We start from the raw sequence: 25227 nt of genomic DNA, 5'->3' as shown, positions 1-25227 counted from the left end.
CATGTCATGCCTTTTGTTGTTGTTGTTGTTGTTGTTGTTGTTGTTGTGGTTTGTGTCCCATGAAGCTAATAGCAGAAGATGTAGATAGCCCACCCAATGGACAGATTCATTTTTCCATCGTGAACGGAGATCGGGACGATGAATTTGCTGTGGAGCCTGTCCTGGGACTTGTAAAGGTTAAGAAGAAATTAGACCGCGAACGGGTAAGCTAGTTTAGGCCAGCCCCCTCCCACCCATGCCCATCCTTTCACTGGAATCCACTCAGGCTCCATGAGTAAAAGTAGGAAGATTCTGCATTCCAAATAATGAGAGTAAATAGGATAGGCTGAAATGCAGCATGACATATTTGGGTTAGACCTTTGAAAGAATTTTCTGCCAATAGATGCTGGCAGCTTCTTATTTATGGGTGTCTTAAAGAAGAAAGCAAAGATGTATCTTTCTCTTTGTGTAATGTCTATTTTTTAGAGAGAGAGGGAGAGAGCGAGTGGGGGAGAGGCAGAGAGAGGGGACAGAGGACATGAAGTGGGCTCCGTGTTGACTGCAAAGAGCTTGATGTAGGGCTCAAACTCACGAACCTATCAGACCATGACCTGAGCTGAAGTCGGCCACTTAACCGACTGACCCACCCAGACACCCCCAAAGGTGTAATTTTCTGGATGCTTTGAATTTTGGTCCTTCCCAGAGCAAGGAGGCAGGAAAGTACCTTCAGCATTGGGATCCTGTGGTCCTGGTTTCATCCACAGCTTTAGCACTAGGTGAGCAGATATAAAAGGAGCATCTGAAGGTATTTAGGTCAGAAAGAATGATCCAGAAAACTCCTCTGCCAAGTTTAAACAAAGTAAACATTGTGTTTTGTGACCCAAAATATATGTCTTCAAAGTGAAATTACAGGAAGAGATGTCATAGTGGTGGTACTCAAAAGCAGGAAAACCTCTTTAGGTGATATATCCCCATAACTCCTGAAGTTCAGAACTGATAAGGAAGATCAGGGTGACAGCTGTAGTGTTTGAACACAGGATGAGAACTGTAGTTGTAACCAGGGGTTGTTTTGTGCGTCCCCAGCCCCGACTTCACACCCACCGCCCCATCCAGGGGACACTTGGCAATGTTTGGAAACATTTTTGGCTGCCACAAATGGGCAGAAAGTGATACTGGCTTCTAGTGGGTAGAGACCAGGGATGTTGCTAAATATCCTACAAAGGCACAAGTCAGCCCCCGGCAACCAAGAATTACCTTGGCCCCAGATGTCAGGGGTGCCGACGTTGCAAATCCCTGGTCTTGAGGACCAAGAGGGAAGGTGGCTGATCTTCAGCAAAGCACAGCCATTCCCGCAGCTCTTCTGAGTGTGTGCAGACTGAAGGAGATGCTGTCCGTCTTCACTGTCGGCCCTCTGTGCTTTGGCAGGTGTCTGGATACTCCCTGCTCGTCCAGGCAGTAGACAGTGGCATTCCTGCAATGTCATCAACTGCCACCGTCAACATTGATATTTCTGATGTGAACGACAACAGCCCGGTGTTCACCCCTGCTAACTACACTGCTGTGATTCAGGTGAGCCAAATCTTGCCTGCTAGTCACCTGTCCTTGCGTGCCCAGCCTTCTTCCTCTGCGATGGTTTATTTGTCATTTTTGTAAATTAGTCCTTTAAGTTTAATTTATTTTTTGAGAGAGAGAGAGAGAGAGCACAAGCAGGGGAGAGGCAGAGAGAGAGGGAAACAGAATCAAAGCAGGATTTAGGCTCCAAACTATCAGCACAGAGCTTGATGTGGGGCTCAACCCCATAAACCATGAGATCGTGACCTGAACCAAAGTCAGATGTTTGACTGACTGAGCTGCCCAGGCACCTCATTTTACTCACAAATTAAAACAATGGTTTTTGGGTTTTTTTTTTTTTACCTGATATCAATTCATGCCATCATGAGACAGGTATGAAGAGAGCCTGATTCTTCCACAGCCACTGACTAATAAATAGTGATAAGCACTGTTGCCGACGGGGCTCTCTCAAGTGTCGGGTGCTTTACATGAGCCACCTGTCCCCACCACAGCCTCGTGAAGTGGGAGGCTGGGGCAGCCCCCACTTTATGCTGAAGGAGCTAAGGGCCCGAGGGGCTAAGTAGCTCACCCAAGATCCTGCAGCTGCTAAGTGGTAGAATCAGGGTTTGAACTCAGGTCAGTGTTCTGCGAAAACCATCCTCTTCACAAGGACAGGCTGCCTTTCAGCTACTCTGTGCTATTCTGGCAACAGCGGGAGATTGATACAAACCGTCTCATCTCTCCAAAAGAGACTGGGCATCAGGATAGAGCTGCTACTCATTAAAATCAATCTTCCATAAGCAATTTGTTTAGCACTTTAAATCCACCTGCTCCTTAAAATTAGGTTGCAAGATGGAGTAGCTGGCATTCTATTCTCAGGGGGAATGACTCTTCTTCCCATCTATTTTTTTTTTTTCAAAAGATGTTTCGGGGTTGCCTGGGTGGCTCAGTCAGTTAAGTGTCCAACTTTGGCTCAGGTCATGATCTCATGGTCTGTGAGTTAAAGCCCCGCATCAGACTCTGTGCTGACAGCTCAGAGCTTGGAGCCTGCTTCAGATTCTGTGTCTCCCTCTCTCTCTGCCTCTCCCCTGCTCATGCTCTGTTTCTATCAAAAATAAATAAACATTTAAAAAAAAAAAAAAAGATGTTTCATAAACACCATGCTGGGTGCCGAGCTATCTCCTCTTCCTGACCACTGGAGGCTCGGGGAATCCAGTCCAGGAATGTTGTCAGTGTGGAGGACATAGAGGAAACAGCGATTGATACACGTGTTGTGGGGGGCCTCAGAGAGTCCTGAGAACCGGCTCTTGCCTGATCCAGTTTGGCCTCAGAATCACCTCTCACGGGGTCTGAAGGCTTTGAGGGGAGAAGGTGAGATGAGAGTGAGCCAGGTCTTGAGAGACCCCTTTGGAACAACATCAGGACTTAGTCTGGCCGTCACGGCCAGCTCCCCACCTCTGAGATGTCCAGGAGTCAGGCGGAGCGGAGAGGCGCTCGCTCATAAAGCAAGCAGCCCCAGCCTCTTTCCTGCCACCTTGTCAACGAAATCGGATTCCTTCAGCAATGGTATTCAGGTCGTCCTCTCCTCTCTGATGGTCTTTCCAGCGGCTGCGCACTCTTGTCCCCCTCCTGCTTCCGCACAGCTTCACCTAGGGGCTGCCCCTTCCTCCATTTCTGTCTCTCTCAGATGGCCCTTCTCCAGGACCGCCTCCCACGGAGGCACCGTCGGCCTCGCACAGCCGGTGTGCTCGCCCCAAAACAAAATGGGCTTTGCCCACTCAACATTCGGTTTTATGACACACATCGATCAGCTTGACAGCCTGTTTTCACATGCACAACAGGAAGCCAGCAGTGAAAGAAACGAGAATCGCAGCCATGAGCAGTGACCGCGGCTCCTATCTGCAGCGCCGGGGCCTGTCCGTGTTCTCTTTCACCCTTCTTTCTCAGATGGTGACCCCTGGGCCACACATTCTGTCTCTCTCTCTGTGTCTCTCTCCTGTAGAGGAAATGGCCTTTATAAAGTGAGCAAACAAATCAATGACTCTTCTATTTTGTGTGGTGCTGAGTGTGCTGTCACTGTGAAATAGTAAATCTGCATGGGGCTGAGGCGGTGCCATGGCTGATTCCAGAGGGAAACAGGGTCTAGTTCCTGATGACCAAAAGGCCACTTGAGAGAAGGAACAAAGTAAGACGTCTTTTGAGGTCCTTTTCTCTTTCTCCTTCAAAAACTGTTCCTCCCTTTTCCCAAGCCAGGACAATTTCATTTTTCCAACACATGGTTTTCATAAGACTAATTCAGCACAGCAAGCTGAAGCATGCCCGCCCCGTGCACGACTCCGTCCAAACTGCCGTGTATCACGGTCTCCATCTCTGTGACCCAAACTTATTTAATGCTAAATCAGTGTCATCAGAAGGCCTGAACTAATGAAACTGACTTCAGGCCCAAGCTGTGGTAATGCCGAAGTCTAAACAGAATGGGGCAAGAAAACCAATGCCTGGGCTCCAGAGGAATTCAATTTGGCGTTTTTGGAGTGAGGAGAACCTTCAACCCAAGAAGAGCCTTTGTGTTTCTATTTTGGGGAACAGGCAGAAAGGTTCTGCGAAATAATCCTTGAATAAAAACATCAGGGTTTCCAGAAATTCTGATAACTTTAAGGGTTTTCTTTCTCTCCATTCTCAAGTCGAGAAATAGTGTGCTCGCTTTCCCTGTCCTCAAGAAAGACGGGAAAACTGTGTTCGGAGGGGTGAGGTGCAAAGCCCTAGTTCCACCTGGCGTATGCCTTTGTGTGTTTACTGGGAAGTTGCTAAGATGTGCCCCCGCCAAAGTCTGATGTTATGACACTGCGTCACGGTGTTAGGGCTCAGCATGATTGTGTTGTGACAAGTGTGACGAAGTGCCTTCCTGTACCAAAAGGTCGGTGTTTCCTTGGCCCGAGAGGGTTTCCGACCTAGTCACAGAGGCTCGTGGGCACCACATGTTCCCAGAGCTGCTTAGGTGAACCCAGGGCCTTTCCAGCCTACAAAGGACAAGATGGAGGCGACACCTTCCTGGGACCCTATGAACCTGTTCAATGCGAAGTTCTTGTGTTCTCTCCCGCAGCTCATTGTCTCACGGGGTGGTTGTGGGGAGGCAGCCAAGGATGCGGAGCATGACGCTTACAGACTCCAGCATATTTTCAGAAGACAAGATAATATTACAGGGAATCCCTTCTGCTGAAAGCCCTGTTTTCTAGCCGGTAATGACGGGTTTTGTTTTTTTTTTTAAATGTGAAGAGAGGTGTAATTTTATCTTCCTTTTTAATATACTCTTTTATGCAGGAAAACAAGCCAGTAGGCACCAGCATTCTGCAGCTGGTGGTGACAGACAGAGACTCCTTTCACAATGGGCCTCCCTTCTCCTTCTCTATTCTGTCGGGAAATGAAGAGGAGGAGTTCATATTGGACCCACATGGGGTCCTGCGGTCAGCTGTGGTCTTCGGGCACACGGAGTCTCCGGAATATGTGCTGTGTGTCCAGGTACGACCCCATCCTCTGTCCACATCAGGCTGGCTTTCTCTTTTGCTGGTTTCCGTGCCCCGTGGATGGTTTTTCTTTGTTGAGCAAGTCAACATAATTCATTACCATGCAGGAATGTTCCCCTTTTAATCTCAAATTCAATTTCACACCAATAAAAGCGGCCTCTTTGTGTGAAATTGAACAGGAAGGAAGGGAAGCGTCATTGTTCAGAAGGGACTTTCCCATAGGGTGTACCAGGCAGACAGTCACTGGGCCCAAATCTGCATTCTCAAAATTCCTAGGGTTCTAATTGACCCACAAAGACAACTAATTGGTCGAGGCTTGCTGCTTTATACCGAGTAGACTTTGCCACATTACTCTACTTGGCAAAGCTTCCAATCTTTGTCCTAATATGATTGACACATAGCATGGCCTCTGCTTTTGAAGAGACCTTTGCTTGGTAAGTTTTCCCAGTGAGGCAGGAGGGGACCAAGCACTCAGATGGCAGTGGTCTCCCAACATTTTAGCTTCCTCAAGGTCAATGGCCTTGTAAAATGAAATGGGACAAAGGGACAAAAGTGGCAGGTATGCAAAGGGTGTGGATAAGAGCAGGAAATGAGTTCCCAGGAATTAATTTTGCCAGTATCAAGATTTGGGTCCCATTAGTGAAACCAAGTGACTTTTTACTCACTGTTGCCACAGAGGGCAACCTAAAGTCATTATTAATGGTGGCAATAATAACAATAATAACCCTTTATATGTGTGTCACATTCCATTATGTTCATTATTTCTTCTGGTAAGTTATGGCTTACACTGCTCCATGTAACCTTCCAAATTAATGACTGTTGGCTCTGAGCATGCCAATGAATGCTTTGGTTGCCGCTCACTCCTCCAACAATGTTGAGTGAATATTTTTTAATGTTTATTTAGTTCTTTATTTTTGAGACAGAGAGAGAGCACGAACAAGGGAGGGGCAGAGAGAGAGAGGGAGAAAGAGAATCCCAAGCAGGTTCCACACTGTCAGTGCAGAGCGTGATGCAAGGCTCAAACCGTGACATCATGACTTGAGACAAGGTGGACGCTTAACTGACTGAGTCACCCAGGCACCCTCGTAAATAATTTTATATCACAGTATAGGTACCAAGAGCAAGGAGAGACTTTCAGTGCCTTGTCACAGGAGCTGGTATAGTACTTTACCCTCTCTGATTGTTAGAGAATAGATTTCACATCTCACACCTTAGAAACACCGTAGAGAGCTTTCTCCTCCTAGTCCCTAATGTTAAATTACCACCAAGTCCTGAGCTTCTGCCTTCATAAGGTCCCCATATGCGTCAGTTACATGTCCTTTGTCATCGCCCCACTTCATTCACTACCTCCCTGTTCACTCATTGTTGCAGGAGCCTCCTGGGTGACTCCTCTGGCTTCAGCCTCATTCTTTTCTGTTATATCCCTACACCCCTCCCTGAGTAATCATTCCACTTTGGTTATATCAGCCCCCCTGAACCGGGGCTCAACCAACTACAGCCCCAAACACATCATGCCCTTAGCCTGTTTTTATCAATAAAAGTTTATTGGAACATAGGCTTACCTATTCATTTACATATGCTCTGGCTGCTTCACACTAGAACCATAGTTGATTAGTTGATAGAGATCATATAACCCCCAAAGCCTAAAACTATTTCTATCTAGCCCTTTACAGAAAAAATATACCAACTCCTTCCCTAAACTAAAACCATCTGTGGCTCCCTAGCCTGAAGATGTGGGGTCTGCAGGCCGAACTCCGGCCCCATTCTCTCCAATTTTCAGTTTTGACATCCTTCGGCAGACATGGTTTTCCAGTCCTGCTCAGTCCACAGGTCCTCTAATCTATCACCTTCCACCCAGCAGCTCCATGCCTTTCTGTCACCTCTCTGCTCTCTGACATTTAAGTGGGCAACCCCTAGCCTATGAAGTCTATACATATCCCTGTCCTTTGAGGCCCTCCACAGCCTGACTTCAAGTTGAATCTCATTTGCTAACTTATCTCTTCCTACCTGACTTTCCCATGTCAGCATCTCTGGTTCATGTGGTTGATCACATAAAGTATGTGGTGATTTTAATAGTAAAAATAACAATCACATTAACTCTGAGGTACAAAGTACTTCCATGGGTCAGGCCTGTGCTAAGCGCTTTGCCATCACGGTGTCTTTTCATCCCCACCTGTGAAGTAAGTTCTACTATTACAGTCATATTAAAGGTGCAGACATTTAAGTTCAGAAATGTTAAGTAACTTCCACAAGGCCAGACACATAGTGAGTGCCTGAGTCGAGATTTGAACTCAGGTCCACGTGATGCCCAAGTCCCCGCTTTTACATTGCCTTCCACATACGAGGACATATCTCCTCAGATTTCATCTGACCTCCAAGGTCCACCGCATCCCTCCATCCTCAGACACCCTCCCTGGGGACCCCGTCCACAGGAATCTACCCGTGTCTGAAGTTCTGCAGCACTGGCTACCCCCATGCTGCGCACAGGAGGGTTCAGGAAAGATGTGCCATCGGGTGCTTCCTCTGTCAATTCTTATACGTAGAAAGAAGGCAAAGCTTTTCCAGGCTACCTAGCTTTCCCTTCTGCATTCCATTTTTTATTCTGTACCTTAATTTATGCAATTCACACCTCATGTTATTTCTTCACTGTACAGAAAGATGTCCTCTGGCCCAATCCAAAGGAAAGAATTGCAAAGATTGTTCCTTCAAGTAAGAACACCACTTTATGTACGATGTCCCCTGTGGCTTCTGTTCAAAATGAAAACAATGCCAGTGTGTGGTGGGCATGTGGATCTCATAGCAGCCTCCCTTCTCCTTCCCTGTTCACCCCCAACGGCTATACTGTGTGCACATATTTTATCGTCCATAACAGAGTGTGCATGTAAGGACCAAAGCTGATAAATCACTCCTCTTACTTCAATGCACGCTCTCAGCATTTTGCAGAACAGTAACAGGGGACAGAGGAAGAAGCAAACACGGGTAGAGGAATAGACGTCTTCTCTCTGAGTTTTGTTGTTCTTAAAAGTGTTGTGATTTTTCTTAGTTCCTTGCCTTTCTCCCTCTTGGTTGTTTTAGGCAAAAGACTCCGGCAAACCGCAGCAAGTTTCTCACTCCTACATCCGCGTGCGGGTCATCGAAGAAAGTATTCACAAGCCCACAGCCATTCCCCTGGAAATTTTCATTGTCACCATGGAGGATGATTTTCCTGGTGGGGTCATTGGGAAGATCCATGCCACAGATCAAGACATGTATGATGTGCTCACGTTTGCCCTGAAATCGGAGCAGAAAAGCTTGTTCAAAGTGAACAGTCACGATGGGAAGATCATCGCCCTGGGAGGCCTGGACAGCGGCAAGTACGTCCTGAACGTGTCAGTGAGTGACGGCCGCTTCCAGGTGCCCATCGATGTGGTCGTGCACGTGGAGCAGCTGGTGCATGAGATGCTGCAGAACACCGTCACCATCCGCTTCGAGAACGTGTCCCCTGAGGACTTCGTGGGGCTGCACATGCATGGCTTCCGGCGCACCCTGCGAAACGCGGTCCTCACCCAGAAGCAGGACAGCCTGCGCATCATCAGCATCCAGCCCGTGGCGGGGACCAACCAGCTGGACATGCTGTTTGCGGTGGAAATGCACAGCAGTGAGTTCTATAAGCCAGCCTACCTGATCCAAAAGCTGTCCAACGCCAGGAGGCATCTGGAGAACGTCATGCGCATCTCGGCCATCCTGGAGAAAAACTGCTCGGGGCTGGACTGTCAGGAGCAGCACTGTGAGCAAGGTCTGTCCCTGGACTCCCACGCACTCATGACCTACAGCACGGCTCGCATCAGCTTTGTGTGCCCACGTTTCTACAGGAATGTGCGCTGCACCTGCAACGGTGAGTGTGGCTTGCCACTCCCTCCCACCTCCCATGATCTGAGTAGGCTGGCCGCCATTCCTGGTAAGCATGCGTTCGTTCGTTCCCTCATCCAGCATAGTATTTCCTGACCACCTACGATGCATCAGGTCACCGTGAGAGATGCTGGGGCCGGGGGTAAATGGGACGAGCTCAGCCCCTACTTCCGCGGAGCGTACAGCCTACTGAGCTGCACAGGCGAGCAAGCCAGCAGGAGCCCGCGTGTTGAGTGTTGTTAGGGGAAGTACCAAATCCTGCCAGAGAACCCATCCAGAGGGAAGGTTTCCAAATGGGCTGGGATAAAGGAAAAGTAGGAATCAGACAGGTAGAAAGAGGTAGGGGAGGAAGAATATTCCAGGCCGGGATGCAGCTCGTATGAGGAAGGTTCAGGGCAGGAGAGAAGCCCCCAGCCGGGGAGTGGGAGAGAGGTTCTGTCGCTGGAAGGCAGGGCACGATGACAAATGAGACCTGTGAGCAGGCTCAGGGCTCACACAAGAGCCATTAGCCGGGATGAACACTGTAGGAGTTGTCCCAAGGCAGGAGGAGCCATGGGCCGAGATGCAGGGAAGAAGTGACGTGCTCTGCACAAAGAGCACGACGGCTGCAGAGGGGACAGACCAGCTGGGGCCAGGCCAGTGGCAGGGCAACAAATTAGGAAGCTATTGCAGAGGGTGCGGGCAGTTAGATCTGCTTCAGTGAAAAACGGGCGCCACGTAGAGGAGCACAACCAGGGGATGGACTCTGCCGTCAGAGCAGCAGAGACGGAGTGGCTCAAGTTTGCTGATGTAACTAGAGTCCCTGAGCCTTGACCTTTCCTGGGCAGGGGCCATAGCTACAGAGTCACGTGCCCACGGTGGTCAGTGAGAAGTATTGCTCTCTGCCTCTTTTCCTCTTGACATGTGGAGCCATAAATTCACTGCTCTCTTCTAAGAAAATTACACCCGGAATTTTTCTAGCCAGCGTGAACTCGGCCCAAAGGGACTGTGGCCAAAAGAGAGGCCATTTGTAAAACATCCCTTTAGGTAACTGGGGACAGGTAGGGCCCCTGGCCTTTTCTCCTAGAGAAAGTTCTTCATTGCAGTTTGAAAAATAAGCTCATCAGAGGAGGGCCCTGGAGATCACAGCTCCTTCCAAGAGTCATTTTGACAGCTTCCAAGCAGCCCAAAAAGTGCCAGCCACTCACCGGGTGGTACCCAGTGAATTCTGTCTGTGTTTTCATCAGGTAGATGCAGGGACGTCTGACCTGTTGAGTATGTAAATTAGATCCAAAGTAACTCAAAGCATGCATGCTAGATGCAACGTATTTCTGGCAGATGCCATGAACATGCAGGATTTATGAATGCCAGCTGTCCCGGCTTTCCCTAAATTTCCTTTGTAGGCAAACTGATTTATGCACCAAAGCTCTGCTATGGCCTTCATGCAGAGATTCACGGCAGGGTTCAAAAGAGGTTTGAACAGGACAGGGCAGACCCTGCAGGAGAAACTAAACCAGCTAATTAATCCTTGTGCTCTGAGAACTCATTTCAGTCAGCAAAAATCTGTGGCGGCAGCAATGTGCTAGGCACTGAAGATTCAAGGTGGAGGGGTGCCTGGGTGGCTCAGTTGGTTAAGCGTCCTCCTTCAACTCATGTTGTCATCTCACAGCTCGTGAGTTAGAGCCCCATGTCGGGCTCTGTGCAGACAGCTCAGAGCCTGGAGCCTGCTTCGGATTCTGTGTCTCCCTCTCTCTCTCTCTGATACTCTCACTCGCGCGCGGCGGTCTCTCTCTCTCTCAAAAATACGTAAACATTAAAAAAAAAAAAAAAGTTATAAAGATCTAAAGTGGAAAAGACTCAGTCCCTGCCCTTAGGAGCTGACTACTACAAGGGCAGCTTGCAGGGACCTATTTGCAATAATGGTGTCATAATAAATGCTAGGAGGTAGAAAGGACAAAATCCCTGCTATGTATGGCCAGAGAAAAGCTTTCTGTGGACATTTCTGTACCACACACTGTCTATGTCCTGGGTCTTGAGGGATGAGTAGGAGTTAATCAAGAGAAGACAGAGAAGGGCAGACATGGCAGAATTTCTTGAAAGAAGGAATTTAGAGGGGTGATTTTTTTGGAGAGAAGGAGGTTTTTCATGAGACAATAATGTTTTAAATGCAGTAAGTTTTTAAGGTGGTGACCTTGCCCAGAACTCCTATTCTCTGATCCCCACAAACCTTTCCACTCCCGGTAAAGCCAGAGTGCCAAAAGGTTTTGTGATTTAACCCCCAGGCATCCCACGAAGATGCCTTCTTGGTTTGAAAAGTGAGCTTTTCCAGGGCACCTGGGTGGCTCAGTCGGTTGAGCGTTCACTTCGGTTCAGGTCATGATCTCACAGTTCTTGAGTTCAAGCCCCACATCGAGCTCCCTGCTGTCAGGGCTAAGCCTGTTGGGATCCTGTATCTCCCTCTCTCTCTCTACCCCTCCTCTGCTTGCACTCTCAAACATAAACAAAAAACATTTTTAAAAAAGTGAGCATTTCCTCAGAGAGGACAGTACATAGTTTCAGGTTCACCTCAGAGCCTCTCCTTACCTTCAAGTCACTCTTACAATTAAGCTGTAAAATAAAATACTGGATTTTAGTAGTAAAAAGACTTCAAAAGGTCATCCGGTCCAGTCCTATTTTCAGCAGGTGATGGACAATAATCTCCACTTGATAAATGTGGTAGCTCCGTGCCTTGCCCAGGGCCGTAAAGCTGGCGTACTGATACAATAAAGGCTCTTCTTGGACCCCGATTTTATTATCTGCATATTAAGAATAGAAACTCTTCCATTTCTTATGTGAATCATTACCCCAGAGCTATGTGCTCTGTAAGAATACTTGGGGCGCCTGGGTGGCGCAGTCGGTTAAGCGTCCGACTTCAGCCAGGTCACGATCTCACGGTCCGTGAGTTCGAGCCCCGCGTCAGGCTCTGGGCTGATGGCTCGGAGCCTGGAGCCTGTTTCCGATTCTGTGTCTCCCTCTCTCTCTGCCCCTCCCCCGTTCATGCTCTGTCTCTCTCTGTCCCAAAAATAAATAAAAAACGTTGAAAAAAAAAAAAAAATTAAAAAAAGAATACTCAAGTGACCCCATTTTCCCTGGCAGACTGATCACCAGCCTCATGGTGCATCATGAGGGGCATGATACAGGTGCATCGTACAGGACATCAGAGGGGCTCTCAGACACCAGCATGTGTGGGGCTTGCCAGAAATGCCCATTGCTGAGCCCCACACTCAGATGTAACAGTAGGTTTCAGTTGGAGCCTGGCAGTCTATATAGACGTAGCCTGGGTGATTCTAATGCTGGTGGTCAGGAAAGCAAACTTGGAGACATCTCACAGCAAGATAAAAGAGGAAAATTTTCCTGCAGGTTCAGGGGGCAAGCGCTTAGTTAGAAATAGAAATAGCTCTCACTTCTTCTAAAGTGTCCTCTAATAAAAATACAGCGAGAAACTGTTAAGGAAAGCATTAGACATTTGAGGTATTTTCTCATTTATTGGATGGAGAGGTAATTGAATTCAATAAATGCCCGCCTTAAAACACATGCACACACGCATGCACACACACACACACACACACACATGCACAACTAGTATTGACTGTTCATCAGTTTACTCTGGAATCTTGGCAGATACAATAAATGGACTTTTCCACCCCTTGGCGGAATAATTATGATGATAAATAGAGGTAGCTGCCTATTCTGGACTGTGTAGCAATATTTATACAGATCTGGCCTCAATATGCTCCTTCCAACTTCCAACTCATCTTTCTCTCATGCATCTTTTTTGGGGTCCAATTAACAAAATTAGCATCTTGAACCAAAATGCTGAGTTGCTTTAACAAAATGAAAGCAGAGTTGAGGTTTAGTGCCAGAAAGGCTTATTAGATCCCAGCTACCATCTAGCATCACATTTGAACAGGACTTCAAGAGGTATGAAGTCCTGACGTCATGACACGGTTCCTGGTAAACTTTACAAGTTCACTGAACACTAGCACTTCAGCCTGACACCCGTTCAAACGAACAGGGAATGGATGGATGCCCTTGAGCCCCTAGAAGGGAAGCAAGTGGACAGAACACCGGGGACAGTCCACAGGGCTGTGCTGACTGTTTCTTTTTTTTTTTTTTTTTTTTTTTTTTTCCAACGTTTTTTATTTATTTTTGGGACAGAGAGAGACAGAGCATGAACGGGGGAGGGGCAGAGAGAGAGGGAGACGCAGAATCGGAAACAGGCTCCAGGCTCCGAGCCATCGGCCCAGAGCCTGACGCGGGGCTCGAACTCACGGACCGCGAGATCGTGACCTGGCTGAAGTCGGACGCTTAACCGACTGCGCCACCCAGGCGCCCCAATGTGCTGACTGTTTCTTAAAAATTGCATTGACGTTTCAAAAGTCTGATAGAAAAATCTATCAAAAAGGAGACACTTGTCCAGGAGAGTGGATTCCCTAGGAGAGCAGCAGAGTTTAAGAGCGGGGTGTTGATGGGAGTGACAGCCGGAGCTCCAGGTAAAGTGAAGGGAGCGTCGGCCACAGGGGAATCATGGTACCAGTTACACAGAGTGTGTGCAATGGCAGTCCTGCCCTCAGCCATGGGCTATGGCACTATCACAAGAGCTTGCTCGGCCAGGTGAGAGTGACACCGAACACATCATTAACGGTGATGCCCGCTGGGCTAGACCTGAAAGGATGCCTAAAATCAGGTTGGTGTTGGGTAGAGTGCTCCAGGCAGAGGAACACGAGAGCCGAGGCATGGAGGTGACAAACTGCACAACTGAAGGCAGAGACAGGCGCAACAGCTAGCATTTATTGAGCTGTGACCAGTTACCATGCTGTTTTTCAAACATACATAATTGCATTTAACCCTTATGATAAAGGAAGGGTATTATTAACTTTCCTCAAAAGTGAAGGAAACTGGGGCATCTGGCTGGCTCACTTGGTTGAGCATCCGACTTCTTCAGCTCAGGTCATGCTCTCACGGTCTGTGAGTTTGAGCCCCCAACTGGGGCTCACTGCTGTCAACTCAGAGCCCACTTAGGATCCTCTGTCCCCCTTCTCTCTGCCCCTCCCCCACTTGTGTGCGCGCGTTCTGTCTCTCTCTCTCTCTCTCTCTCTCTCTCTCTCTCAAAAATAAGTAAACATTAAAAAAAAGTAAAAAGAAAAGTGGTATCTTGTTTAAAAAAAAAAACTTAAGGAAACTAAAACTTGGGAAGATCAGTTGACTTTCTCAAAGTCACGGAGCTAAGTAAATGGCCATGCCAGGACTCACACCTGGCAGTCTCAAGCCCCGTGCCCTACTACGTCTCCACACTTTTGAAAGGAACTTGAAAGTTCCCAATTCACCCTCCCACCCGTGACAGACATCCTTTTAACTACATTCCTGGCACAGTAATTCAGCCGGCCTCACAAGATGGACCTGAGACAGTCTTTTCCCTTACAATGCACCAGAATCTACCTGCTGGTGATGTCCCCCAGCTTTGTCCATTAGAGCCACACAGAACCTGACCTGTCTGACGCCTCCTATACCAGCTGCCTTCCAGATATTAGAGGGCAGTTGTTATCACCTCCCAAATCCTCTTTTCCTAGACAAAATGCTGAAGTTCCTTTCCTCGCTGAGTGCAAACAAATAGACGCTATAGACAGTTGTAGGGAGTGTAGTTAGGGCCCAGAGGAGGCCCAGATGAGGGAGTCCCCGGTCCTCCTGGAGGAGTCTGTGAAAGGCACTGGAAGCAGTGAAACTTCTCATGTTGAGTCTTTGCCAGGCAAGCGATGCTGTGTAAGCAAAGACAGCAGTGAAGAGAAGGGCCCAGAGATTTGGGGCACCGCCCCCCTTTCATTTGCTCATCATTCAGAGAGCAGTAGATCCTTTGCCAGGCCCTGGGCAGGGTACTGGAGGTATAGTGGTAAGTGAGCCTGGCGTGGTCCCCACCCTCACGGTGCATGGACCCGCAGCCTGCAGGGGACAGACCAGGAGCTCAGCTGGACAGGATGGTGAGGAGTCAGGACAGTCCAGGGGAGGAATGCCTGGTGACAGCCCAAGGAGCCTGTGATAGGCAGTCATAGTAATATGCATCTAATAAGCACAGTAAAATAAAATGACAGAGGCTTCTGTGATGCAATAAGACGCTTAAAACATAGCCTTGAAGAGTTTTTAAAAGGCAGAGGAAAAAATCTGAGACTTGGGCTTACACTTGGGCTGGGGTTTGTCAAGGCTCATTCTCAGAGGAGAAAGCCAGTAGTTCCACCCCAGTGGTTTCAAAGAACTTTCGGTGTAGCCTCTGAATCTTAACCAGGTTCCCCCTGCAAATGGGGAAGTTTCCATTTTCCACTCATAACAGCTGTGTCTCTGCAGAGCCCTCATCTCCAGGACCCTCAAGTTCCAACATGCCAAGAGAGGTTTAGAGGTGTCTACCCTGGTGATGACACCAGCTTCTCCGTGTGTGGATATTCTCTTATATATTCCACCCACATGCAACTGCCCCAGAGAGGATGTCATGAATGAAACTTTGCTCAGCCTTCAAAGAAATCATCCAGAAAACATGGCTGAGCCAAGCAAATGCCATTCCAGATGATTCTGTGCCTGTGGGAGAACCACAAGAGACCACTTTGCATCCAAGACCTCTGGAGAAGGTGTTTTAAAACTTCATGGGGGCCAGTAATTAAGAGGGAAGCTTACTGACTTATGTGGCATTTGCCAAGACATGGCATCTTGGCAAAGTGTGTGAATTCAGGGTGTAGGATGTTTACCATTAATTACTGGACAGTATAATGAGGCAGAGACGTAAATCAAGAGGTTCAATCTGCTCAAAGTGATGGTGATAGAAATCACAGCTAGACACTGATGTATTAGCTAAAGGCAGAGACTTAACCCAGAGGGTTGTGGGAATACTGGGGAGGCAAGGAGAGAAGAGCCATAAATATTTAGCAAGACCCTCCTAAAACCTCAAGAGGGTCACCTCTCTCCTCTGTGCAGGTCCCAAAGCTCTAAAGCTTCTGCTCAGATGAATTGTATGTTGTCAGCTCTGTAGAAAGTGACCTAAATTTGCACCTGAGCAAGACTTCAGAACGTGGAAACCTCCTTTCAAAGAACAGTCACGTTGTGTGCACATTTCTCCTGCTGGAAAGGCTGTATAGAAAAAATACATCTGCCCACAACAACGTGGCCAAGGGGCTGACCCCACAGTAGCCAGGGACACTGATTAGTAAAAAGCTCCAGGCCTTATCTTATACGCTACTATGCACACAGGGTTTCATATCATCTATCAATTTACAAATCATGAATCTGACCCAAAAAAGACAGCAAGGAAAAGATGACACTTGAGTTCAGGTTTCTGGCATGTGGCTGAGTCAAAACAAGCGTCTCCAGTTTTGAGACCTTCTAGTAATTTGTTTTTACTTTAAGTTTTTCCCTTTAAAAATTGTTTTCACAGGGGCACTTGGTTGGCTCAGACGATTGAGCATCTGAGTCTTGTTTTGGTTCAGGTCATGATTTCCTGGTTCATGAGCTAGAGCCCCATGTTGGGCTCTGTGCTGGCAATGCAGAGCCTGCTTGGGATTCTCTGTCTCCTTCTTTCTCTACCCCTCCCCTGCTCCCACACACACACACACACACACACACTCTCTCTCTCTCTCTCTCTCTCTCTCTCTCTCAAAATAAATACACAGTTTTTAAAAAATTGCTTTCACATACATAAGCCCATTGGAATCTCACAATTCTATGAACGAGTATTATCCTCATTTTTCAGAAAAGGAAATCAAGACTCAGAGAAGTCAAGTGACCTGTTCAGAGCCACACAGTAAATAAGTAGAATAACTGGTCAGAGCCAAAATCCAGGTCTCCTGCTTGTCAGCGCAGACCCTTTCCTGTTGCGCTACACCGGCTTCTTGAGGGGACGTGGGAATGAGGAACAGAGTTTTCTCTGCCTGCTTTATGTTCTCTGAGTTGCTGAAAACATCTGATCCTTCTATCCCGCCCTGACAAGCAACACATGGCATCAGTTGGTTTGATAAAGTGTAACCCTTCTCCCTTCGTGCTCACTCTGGCACGAAACTGATGGATGCCTCGAGATGCAGAACATGTGGGTCTACGGCCCCCACCCACCCAAGCTATCACTGATCACAGCACGAGTTAATTAAACCTGGATTATTTAATGATAGTTAATAAGATAAACTTCCTACCAGAGGCCAGTGGGAACTGACACCGTTGTCTCTTAACTATTACTACGATAAGGCACTCTCTGCCACCAGAATGGGGGTCTTTAAGACTCTTAACAATAGTAGGTGTATGTACTTCCATGAAAGGGGGACGTTATAAATGTATTTCTAAAAACAAGTTAACCACTCAGCATCCATCTAAAGTATATAGGATTTTATGTCACTAGAGAATTTAGGGCTTTGTCTGGAAAGAGGGTATTATCCCCAGGAAAGTGTCCCCAGGACCCAAACATACGGGTATACCTGAGGTCAAGGGACACACAACATTGTTCAGAGTTAGCATACAAAGGTCAAGTCCCTCTGACAATATATATGTCAGAAAGGACCTAATTTCTTATCCTTATTGATGGTGAAGAACTACAGTCATTGTACATGGAGAATATTTACTTTGGGGAAACCTCGTTCTCGTAGCTAGAAGTCTGTCTCTGTTTGGAATAGACTGCATTTTGCACACATGCTCACATCTGTCCCTAGCTAAGGAGTACCTTACATTTACACTGACCTCCAGACTCTAATCTGCCTTCCTGCTCTGTGGAGCCACGGGTGAGCAGACGTGCCCTGAGCAGAGGGAACTGACAGCAGCAGCTGGAGCCTACGTGTTTATGGCTGGGACTTGGTGGGGGAGGCCCCCGAGGGTTTTTAATGCATCAGGAGACAGATCACTTGCCAAGAACTGTCCCCTTTGCCTTAAAAAGCCTACGAAAAATAAAAAGGATGAAAAAGAACCTATCGAAGGCAATGGCTGCTCGAATGAATGGAAATATACTTATTGTACATCTAATATTTATTAGTTTGAGAATGCACATATTATAATACTTAAACTAATGTATTTTTTTATATATCCTCCAGCTAGAGTTTTCATAACGGGCACTGGATCTAACATAACCCATTAATTTAGTGGATGCAGTCAGGTGGTTTCTATGGTTATGACACGAGGAAAGAAAAAGAAGCTGTGAGTTTGAACCCCCAGCTGCTGGTCTGAATGGCTTTGTCTTTAACTCAAGATAAGAGATATGGTGACAGAGTAAGAAGCCTGTGCCAGCTACCAGGGCAGGGCTAATAATAGTAAGAGAAAAGGTATAAAAAAAAAAAAAGTGGAAAAGTACTCAAATGCTGTATTTACTCCCAAAATACTGTGTTTAGTTTTTATTATATATGCTTATAGCTGTTTTTTAGAATCTTGGCATAATTCCTGTATTGTCATGGGTCTGAAATTATCTAGCCCTCTTTTGCCCTTTTGAAATAGTGGCTTTTCATCTGGAGTTTTGATAATGCATGGTTTCTTAGCAATGTGGTCATTGCACTAGAGCAGAAAAGATATGAATGTAGCACAAGTAGCTGTACCTCACCAACATAGAAATTTAGAGGAAGGTTACCCTTTGACTGGCTAAAATAGGACACGGAAAAAGACGTGTCCATGGAATGGGAAGCAACCGATTTCTTAAATACCTAGATTACTGTTTCTATGTCTGATTGGAAGGTGATGCCCAGAGTTACATCTATTCGATGGGATGCATTTTATGTTTCATTTATGCACATTGCCACCTTCATGTGGCCAAGGTTAGCATTGGGCTGAGTTTGCATCTTAGAGCATATACGAACTAGTCAATCAACATTTAGGAGAGACCTGGAAGCGTGCAGGCCATCTGCAACTGAAATGAAGCCAGGCATGGAGACAGCAAAGAGTCAGCTGGCAGAGTTGTGAACTTTTCATGAATGAGCCTTAACGCATGCATGCAGTGAGCCACTAACCATGGCTGGCTCATTCCCTTGAAACACAGTCCCTTGTTACTCGAAGGATGTCATCCTTCAAGCCTGAGTTTAAAATGCTCCCTTCTTTTATTTTTCCTTTAAAGTTTATTTATATTTGAGAAAGAGAGAGAGAGAGAGCATGAGCAGAGTAGAGGGAGAGAGAGACACACACACACAAAATCCAAAGCAGGTTCCAGTCTCTGAGCTGTCAGTGCAGAGCTCACGCGGGGCTCAAATCCACAAACTGCAAGATCATGACCTGAGCCGAAGTCGGACGCTTAACAGACTGAGCCACCCAGGCACCCCTAAAATGCTCCCTTCCTTTGTGAGGATTTCTGACATTGTCCTAGGAAACACAATCGTCCCTTCTCTGGTTGCACTCACATGTCACTGTCTAACTGGTTACCTTATGGGATTGTAATCATGTGTTTGCTTGTTGTTTCCTGGAAGGAGGGAGGGGCGGTGTTGTTTCCTTTCATCTTTATATGTGTAGGCTTATCACTTGAATGGCCCTAAAAAATTATTTATTGAATGGATGCACCAAGAATTATAAATTATTTAAAAACTGGTTATCAAAAGCCCTATGAAACAGATCAGAAGGTGATAGGTTGCGTAAATATTGATGCCTATATGGCAGGAGTAAAGATTTCTTGGGACGAAAATAGGACGATGTATTTTGGGGCACTTGTGGCTTTTAGAACCATTTGTAGAGATCATTCCAAATTTTCAGTTAAAAATCCCTTCATCTTCCGAGACTTTGTAAGCTGGCTCGTTGCCACGAGTATGTTTTACGGCTGAGCTCTAAACCAGTGGAAAATAGGATTTATGAATTCTGCATTTGCTGGTGCTACTTTTACTGCTCTTCTGGAAGATTACAGTTTTTAAATGTTTATGTGCAGTTAGCATTAAATTTCTGCTTTCTCCTAGACAAAGATAGGACTCTATAATGGGATAATATGCTTAATGATGAGGAAAGAGTTAGGATGGCAGGGAGTAATGGTAATGGGTCAGATCTTCCCGAGGAAAGAAGCTGCTGATGTCCGAACGTTCTTGGTTCGCAGAGGAGTGCTCCTTTTGGCCACTGCTAACCCAGCTGTGGGTGGGTGTTCATTTGTGTCTCCTTATCTATGGTCCTTTTACCACTTAAACTCTCACCACGTTGAAAGTGGCCTAATGACATTTGAAATATACAAGATTTCTGAAACGTGGATCTTTCAGTGGATCCTTCAGTGGACCTGCACCTGCCATCACCACACTTCTGAAATGACTCACTTGGGTCCTGAATTTTGCCTTAATCAGTTAATCTGCTTTCCAGGATTTTCTTTCTGAGGGATTAACCTTTCATCTCACTGTGCTACGAACATCGAACAGGTAGAAAGCAAGACTCCTTTGCCAAGGATAATGCAACTGTTTTTGATAGGCGGCAGGGCACATTTACAGCTAATCAATACAATAGCAGGTAGCAGAAGGGATTAGGAAACAATGTGAATTGCGCTTGCCCGGTTTGGAATTAGTCCTACTTTTCTTTAGGAAAGTCTTTTTCTTTCTCCTCTGAAAAGAACAACTAACATTTTCTGAAGTCTACCCCCTAAGTTTTTCAGAGCAGGGAAAGGGCGTAGGAGAAGTCTAAACTCAGGTGATGCATTCAAGTGGGCACCAGCGTGCAGGACCCGCTCCAGTCAATACTACCAGAGCCCATGTGGTGTGATCTTTTTTCAGCTAAAGTTGGCCCAATTACAACCTTAGCATATTGTAACCTGAAAGGAGGAGCTCTGTGTATTCTCTGCAGCCAGCCTACTTCAGTCTGCCAGTGTGCTTTTGACAGAGGCAGGGATGTTTGACAGGCACTCACACCAGGAAAAGCCCCTCAGGTGCTCCTGCCTCTGGATGGCCTCTTTGCCTCTCAGCTCAGAGCCTGCAGAGTGCAGCCCTTGAACTTTTTCTGCGCTCCCTGGAATGTAGCGTGAGTCCCCATGTACTGATCATGTGTGTTCCCTTTTGTCACAGGAGGACTGTGCCCGGGGTCCAACGATCCTTGCATGGAGAAGCCATGTCCAGGGGACATGCAGTGTGTCGGTTATGAAGCCAGCAGGAGACCATACCTCTGCCAGTGTCCACCAGGGAAGCTCGGAGAGTGCTCAGGTGCAGAGTGGGGTGGAATGATGAGGGTCTAAATTCATAGTCCTGAAGCACTTGCCCTTGAGTAAATTACACTGCCCTAGCCCTTCCTGAAGACATATCTGTCTGCATGCAACATTTACCTTCAGAATGCACCACAGCTGACATCCACCCTTAAACATACTTGGGATTTATTATAGCTTTGGCCTGTGCTAAGGAAGCATGCAATGACCATGGACTCCTTGCATAACAGGAAGACCACAACATGTGTTTTCAATCATGTCACATGGATATTAAGAGTGTACAGTGGAAGATAGAAGGCTGTTGGTTAGGCAGAGGAGTCAGAGTATCTGTGGCACGGCCTTCGATGTTCAGAGGGCTGCACAACCCATAGCCACAACACAGAGATCCACAGAAGGTACAGTTGAGCCAGTCCAGTAGATCTTCCATAGAGCAAGCCCAGCCTAGAGCACCAAGTAAGCAGACCCTCCACTGGAAATACACATGATCTACTACATGTTCCCAAAAGGAGAGGTGCTTCCCTCTGTGTCCTGAAGGAAAGAAAGAAAGAGGAAGAGAAAGAGAAAAGAGAGAAAGAAAGGAATGAAGGGAGGGAAGGATGGGCGGAAGGAAGGAAGTGGGGAGAAAGGAAGGAAGGAAGGAAGAGAAAGAAAAAAAGAAAGAGGAAGAGAAAGAGGAAAGAGAGAAAGAAAGGAATGAAAGGAGGGAAGGATGGGAGGAAGAAGGAAAGAAGGAAGTGGGGAGAAAGGGAGGGAGGAAGAAATGTATTTTGTTTCTGAATGACCAATAACCCTGTTACCGATTTTCACTCAATTGCAGTACTTTGTTTGATTCACATATTCTCTATCACTTCTAAACTCTATAAAGAACTCTTTTTGGTAGAGGATGTATTTAAAATACAGGCACACTGATACCCTTTTTGGAATCTGAGAAGTATTTATTAACAAACAATTATGCCTACTATGTGCAAAGCACTTTGCTAAGCATTGGGTTTTAGAAATTCATCCTTTGCAAAGAGAAGCACTATTTTCAAAACATGGAAGCCAAAGCTGTTTCACTGTTGATTTCAAGAAAAGAGCTGCCTGTGAATGAAGAGATCACCAGCCTACTTGCCTTTGAGGTCACCTAGGGCTTAGATTTAAAAGATACTTGTGCTGCCCCTCCCCCTGCACCCACCATGTGCACAGAGCAGGTGGGTATGTGGGGTGCCAACAAAGCCAACAAGTGTCCTAGCTTTGGATGTCACTTTCTACCCATCTTCCTTCTCCTTTCTCTGTAGAAAACTTTTGACTGTCCGTGCTTGTCATCCATCTAGTGTATTTTCACACTTTCCACCTTTCACCCCAGCAAGACAGCTTTTCAGCATTACTTTGCTTGTTAGAACATTAAATTGGAGTCGGTAAAATAGAGGGTGACTGCAGAATTGAGTGATGTGGGTAGGACTGAGGATTCTGAGAAGGGAAGCCTTGAAATTAATGGCCAAAAAGTAGAATTTTAACAGCACATGAATAAGACATCAACTCCCTTCTGTCAACATTAGTACAAATTATGTAAGTTGGCTATTTGGCATTAGGGTACTCAGGGAATATGGATATTCTTTGAAAAGAATTCTTTGTCTTTCCTCTGTTTCATGGAGTGGAAAGTTTTTTGGTATCTAAGTGATTGGTGGTGGGAATGAAGGGGTATCTTTTAATGGTGCTCATTTTACAAAGCAGGAATTGGGACATTAAGAAAATTCAGGATATAGAATTTACCAAGTTTCCCTTGGCATGAGACAAGTAAGGTTTAAGGGTTTTTTTTTGTTTGTTTGTTTGTTTTTTTGGTATCTGATGAATTAATATTTTTTTCACATTGGAATTAGAGTGGGGCCTGAAGTGGAGAACCAGTTTTTAATCAAAAAATGCCTTCTCAATGCCTTCATCAACTTCCCATGGTCCTTAATCAACTTGCTTGGTAGTTGTTGGGTGATTTCACGTTTCTGGATGTTAACAGTAGATATGTCTTCTCATAATGGTCTTTTCAGGGCACACTTCTCTCAGCTTTGCTGGAAACAGCTACATCAAATACCGGCTTTCTGAAAATAGCAAAGAAGAGGACTTTCGGCTAGCTCTGAGGCTGCGAACTCTGCAAAGCAACGGGATTATAATGTACACCAGAGCAAATCCCTGCATAATTCTGAAGGTAATTAAAACGGGTTATCTTTTCCTGCAGTGAGTTCTCATGGTAATGTTTTGGCTCTGGGATTGGGGACTGAAATCTTTTTTGTCTTTTAAGTTCAGAAGACCAGAAACTGGCTTGAGGGCAAAGAGGAGCAGCAGCAGGACTGGGAAGTGTGCCAACACCCCATTTCCTTTTCTACACCCGGCTTCAGAATTGGCTCTTCGGATACTGGGGCATCTCTCTCTAGAGTGGGTTCAAGGGCTGCCCTTCTTTGAGCCGTAATCAGGCAATAGTTCGTTAGAATGCACTTCCTAATCAATCCCATGGCAGGGGTGGTTTTTTAAAGAGATCAGCTGTGTCCTTTTCTACCATATGGGCCTATCCCCACTGACCCCTGAAGGTGACTTCTGTTCTTACACAGGGAGGAAGTTGGAGATCTAGGGTCTAGAAGGTTCCATATGTCCTATTGTGGCCCAAGCGGCCCAATTTTTAAATCATTCCCAGCCTCAGAAACTCTCCAACGCAGCCAGATTTCCTTTAGAGCAAGTCTGGCATGTGTATGCAGCTCAGAACTTCTGGGGCCTTCATGAAACCGACGACAAGACTAATACTAACAGTGTTTTGTGCCTCATTTGTTTTGATTACAAAGTTAACATAATAATGTATTATATATGATCTTCCCCATCTGATCAAGGAAAGAACAGAGATTCAGAAAGGCTTGGTTCGTTACCCAAAGTTGTTCGGTTAACGAGCGCCGAGGCCTCGTTAACCGAACAACTTGTGTTGTGGACAACACACACAACTTGTGGACTTGTGTTCCAGTTTCTCTCACCCCGTGCCGTTATTCCGCATGCTCTCTCCAGCTCTCAGTCTTACCGCTCTCATCATTTTATAAAAATCCCACTCTGGGCATCTCTAGATGAGATGGAGCCTTCCAGTATGGGAGGAGGAGGGAGAAGAAGGAGGGAGATGTTTAATCTAACATTGTTTTCACAAGGTCACTTACTAGACCAGCCCCTTGGAAGTACATTCAGAGGCAGATGCAGTCTGACCAGTATGAAGTGCCCATACATGTGGAAATGGCTGGCATTTTTTTCCTTCCGAGGGTTCTACCAGTAGGCTTAATTGGGATCATGGTGGGCCCTTGTAGCTTCCGTCCTTTGTTTGATAGGTCACATCCAAGTTGATTAGGTGACCCAGGCTTTACTCTGGAGGGAGAAAAGTATGTAGGACATTAAATGCCAGTGGCTTCTCCTGTTACATAGTCTTTTACTTACCTGCTTCTGGTATTGCCAGGCGCTACGTGGTGGCCAGAGGGAGTGAGCAGGGAGTTAGAGTTTAAAAGTTGGCTACTTTCATAGGGAATCCCCCATTATCTGTACACATTCAACTGAGAGAATGATTTCAGCTCTGGGAGAAAAAAAAAGCAGTGTTTTTAAAGAAAACAAGAGAAGCAAAGGATGCAGTTTTAGCAAACAGTAAATTCAAATCCGATATTCATGGTGGAAGAAGAAAAATTCAAAGACCTAAGTCCTATCTTTACAACCTTCTGGCCTCTGAAGCAAACTGCCTTGGGTCAGTAGATCACTGTCTTTATTTTATTTTACTTTATTTTATTTTATTTTATTTTATTTTGTTTTGTTTTGTTTTTTATTTTATTTATTATTTTTACTGAGAAAGAGAGGGCACAAGTGAGTGAGGGTGGAGAGAGAGAGAATCCCACAAGGGACAGAGAGAAAGAGAGAGAGAGAGAAACGGGGCTCGAGCTCTCCGGATACAGGATGCAGGGCTCAAGTTCTCCAGATGCGAGACTCAAGCTCACCATATGTGGGGCTCAAGTTCACAGGATATAGAGCTTGAGCTCACCAGGTGCAGAACTCGAACTCATGAATCACCGAAGTCAGATGCTAAACCAACTGAGCCACCCAGACACCCAGTAGATCACTTTCTAAATAGCCCTGAGAGGTGGGGTTTTGTATCATTGCTGGGAAAGTGCTCTGCCCATCCAGAGGTACCAACTA

General features: G+C 46.3%; 1 protein-coding gene across 4 annotated transcripts in view; it reads left to right on the top strand.

The window, feature by feature from the left end:
* Positions 1 to 25227, top strand: part of FAT3 (FAT atypical cadherin 3) — a 672953-nt gene that overhangs the window by 611132 nt on the left and 36594 nt on the right. For all 4 annotated transcript variants that reach the window (XM_058687506.1, XM_058687503.1, XM_058687504.1 and 1 more), the window contains 6 exons: positions 66 to 203; positions 1405 to 1548; positions 4849 to 5046; positions 8127 to 8925; positions 20915 to 21049; positions 23070 to 23227. In XM_058687506.1, coding sequence (XP_058543489.1) covers positions 66 to 203; positions 1405 to 1548; positions 4849 to 5046; positions 8127 to 8925; positions 20915 to 21049; positions 23070 to 23227 — 1572 coding nt within the window. The remainder of the gene's footprint in view (positions 1 to 65; positions 204 to 1404; positions 1549 to 4848; positions 5047 to 8126; positions 8926 to 20914; positions 21050 to 23069; positions 23228 to 25227) is intronic.

This window comes from Neofelis nebulosa, chromosome 10 (genome assembly GCF_028018385.1).
Source record: "Neofelis nebulosa isolate mNeoNeb1 chromosome 10, mNeoNeb1.pri, whole genome shotgun sequence".
Classification (NCBI taxonomy): Eukaryota; Metazoa; Chordata; class Mammalia; order Carnivora; family Felidae; genus Neofelis; species Neofelis nebulosa.
Note: the sequence above shows the minus strand (reverse complement) of the source record. Positions and strands in the feature narration are given on the sequence as shown.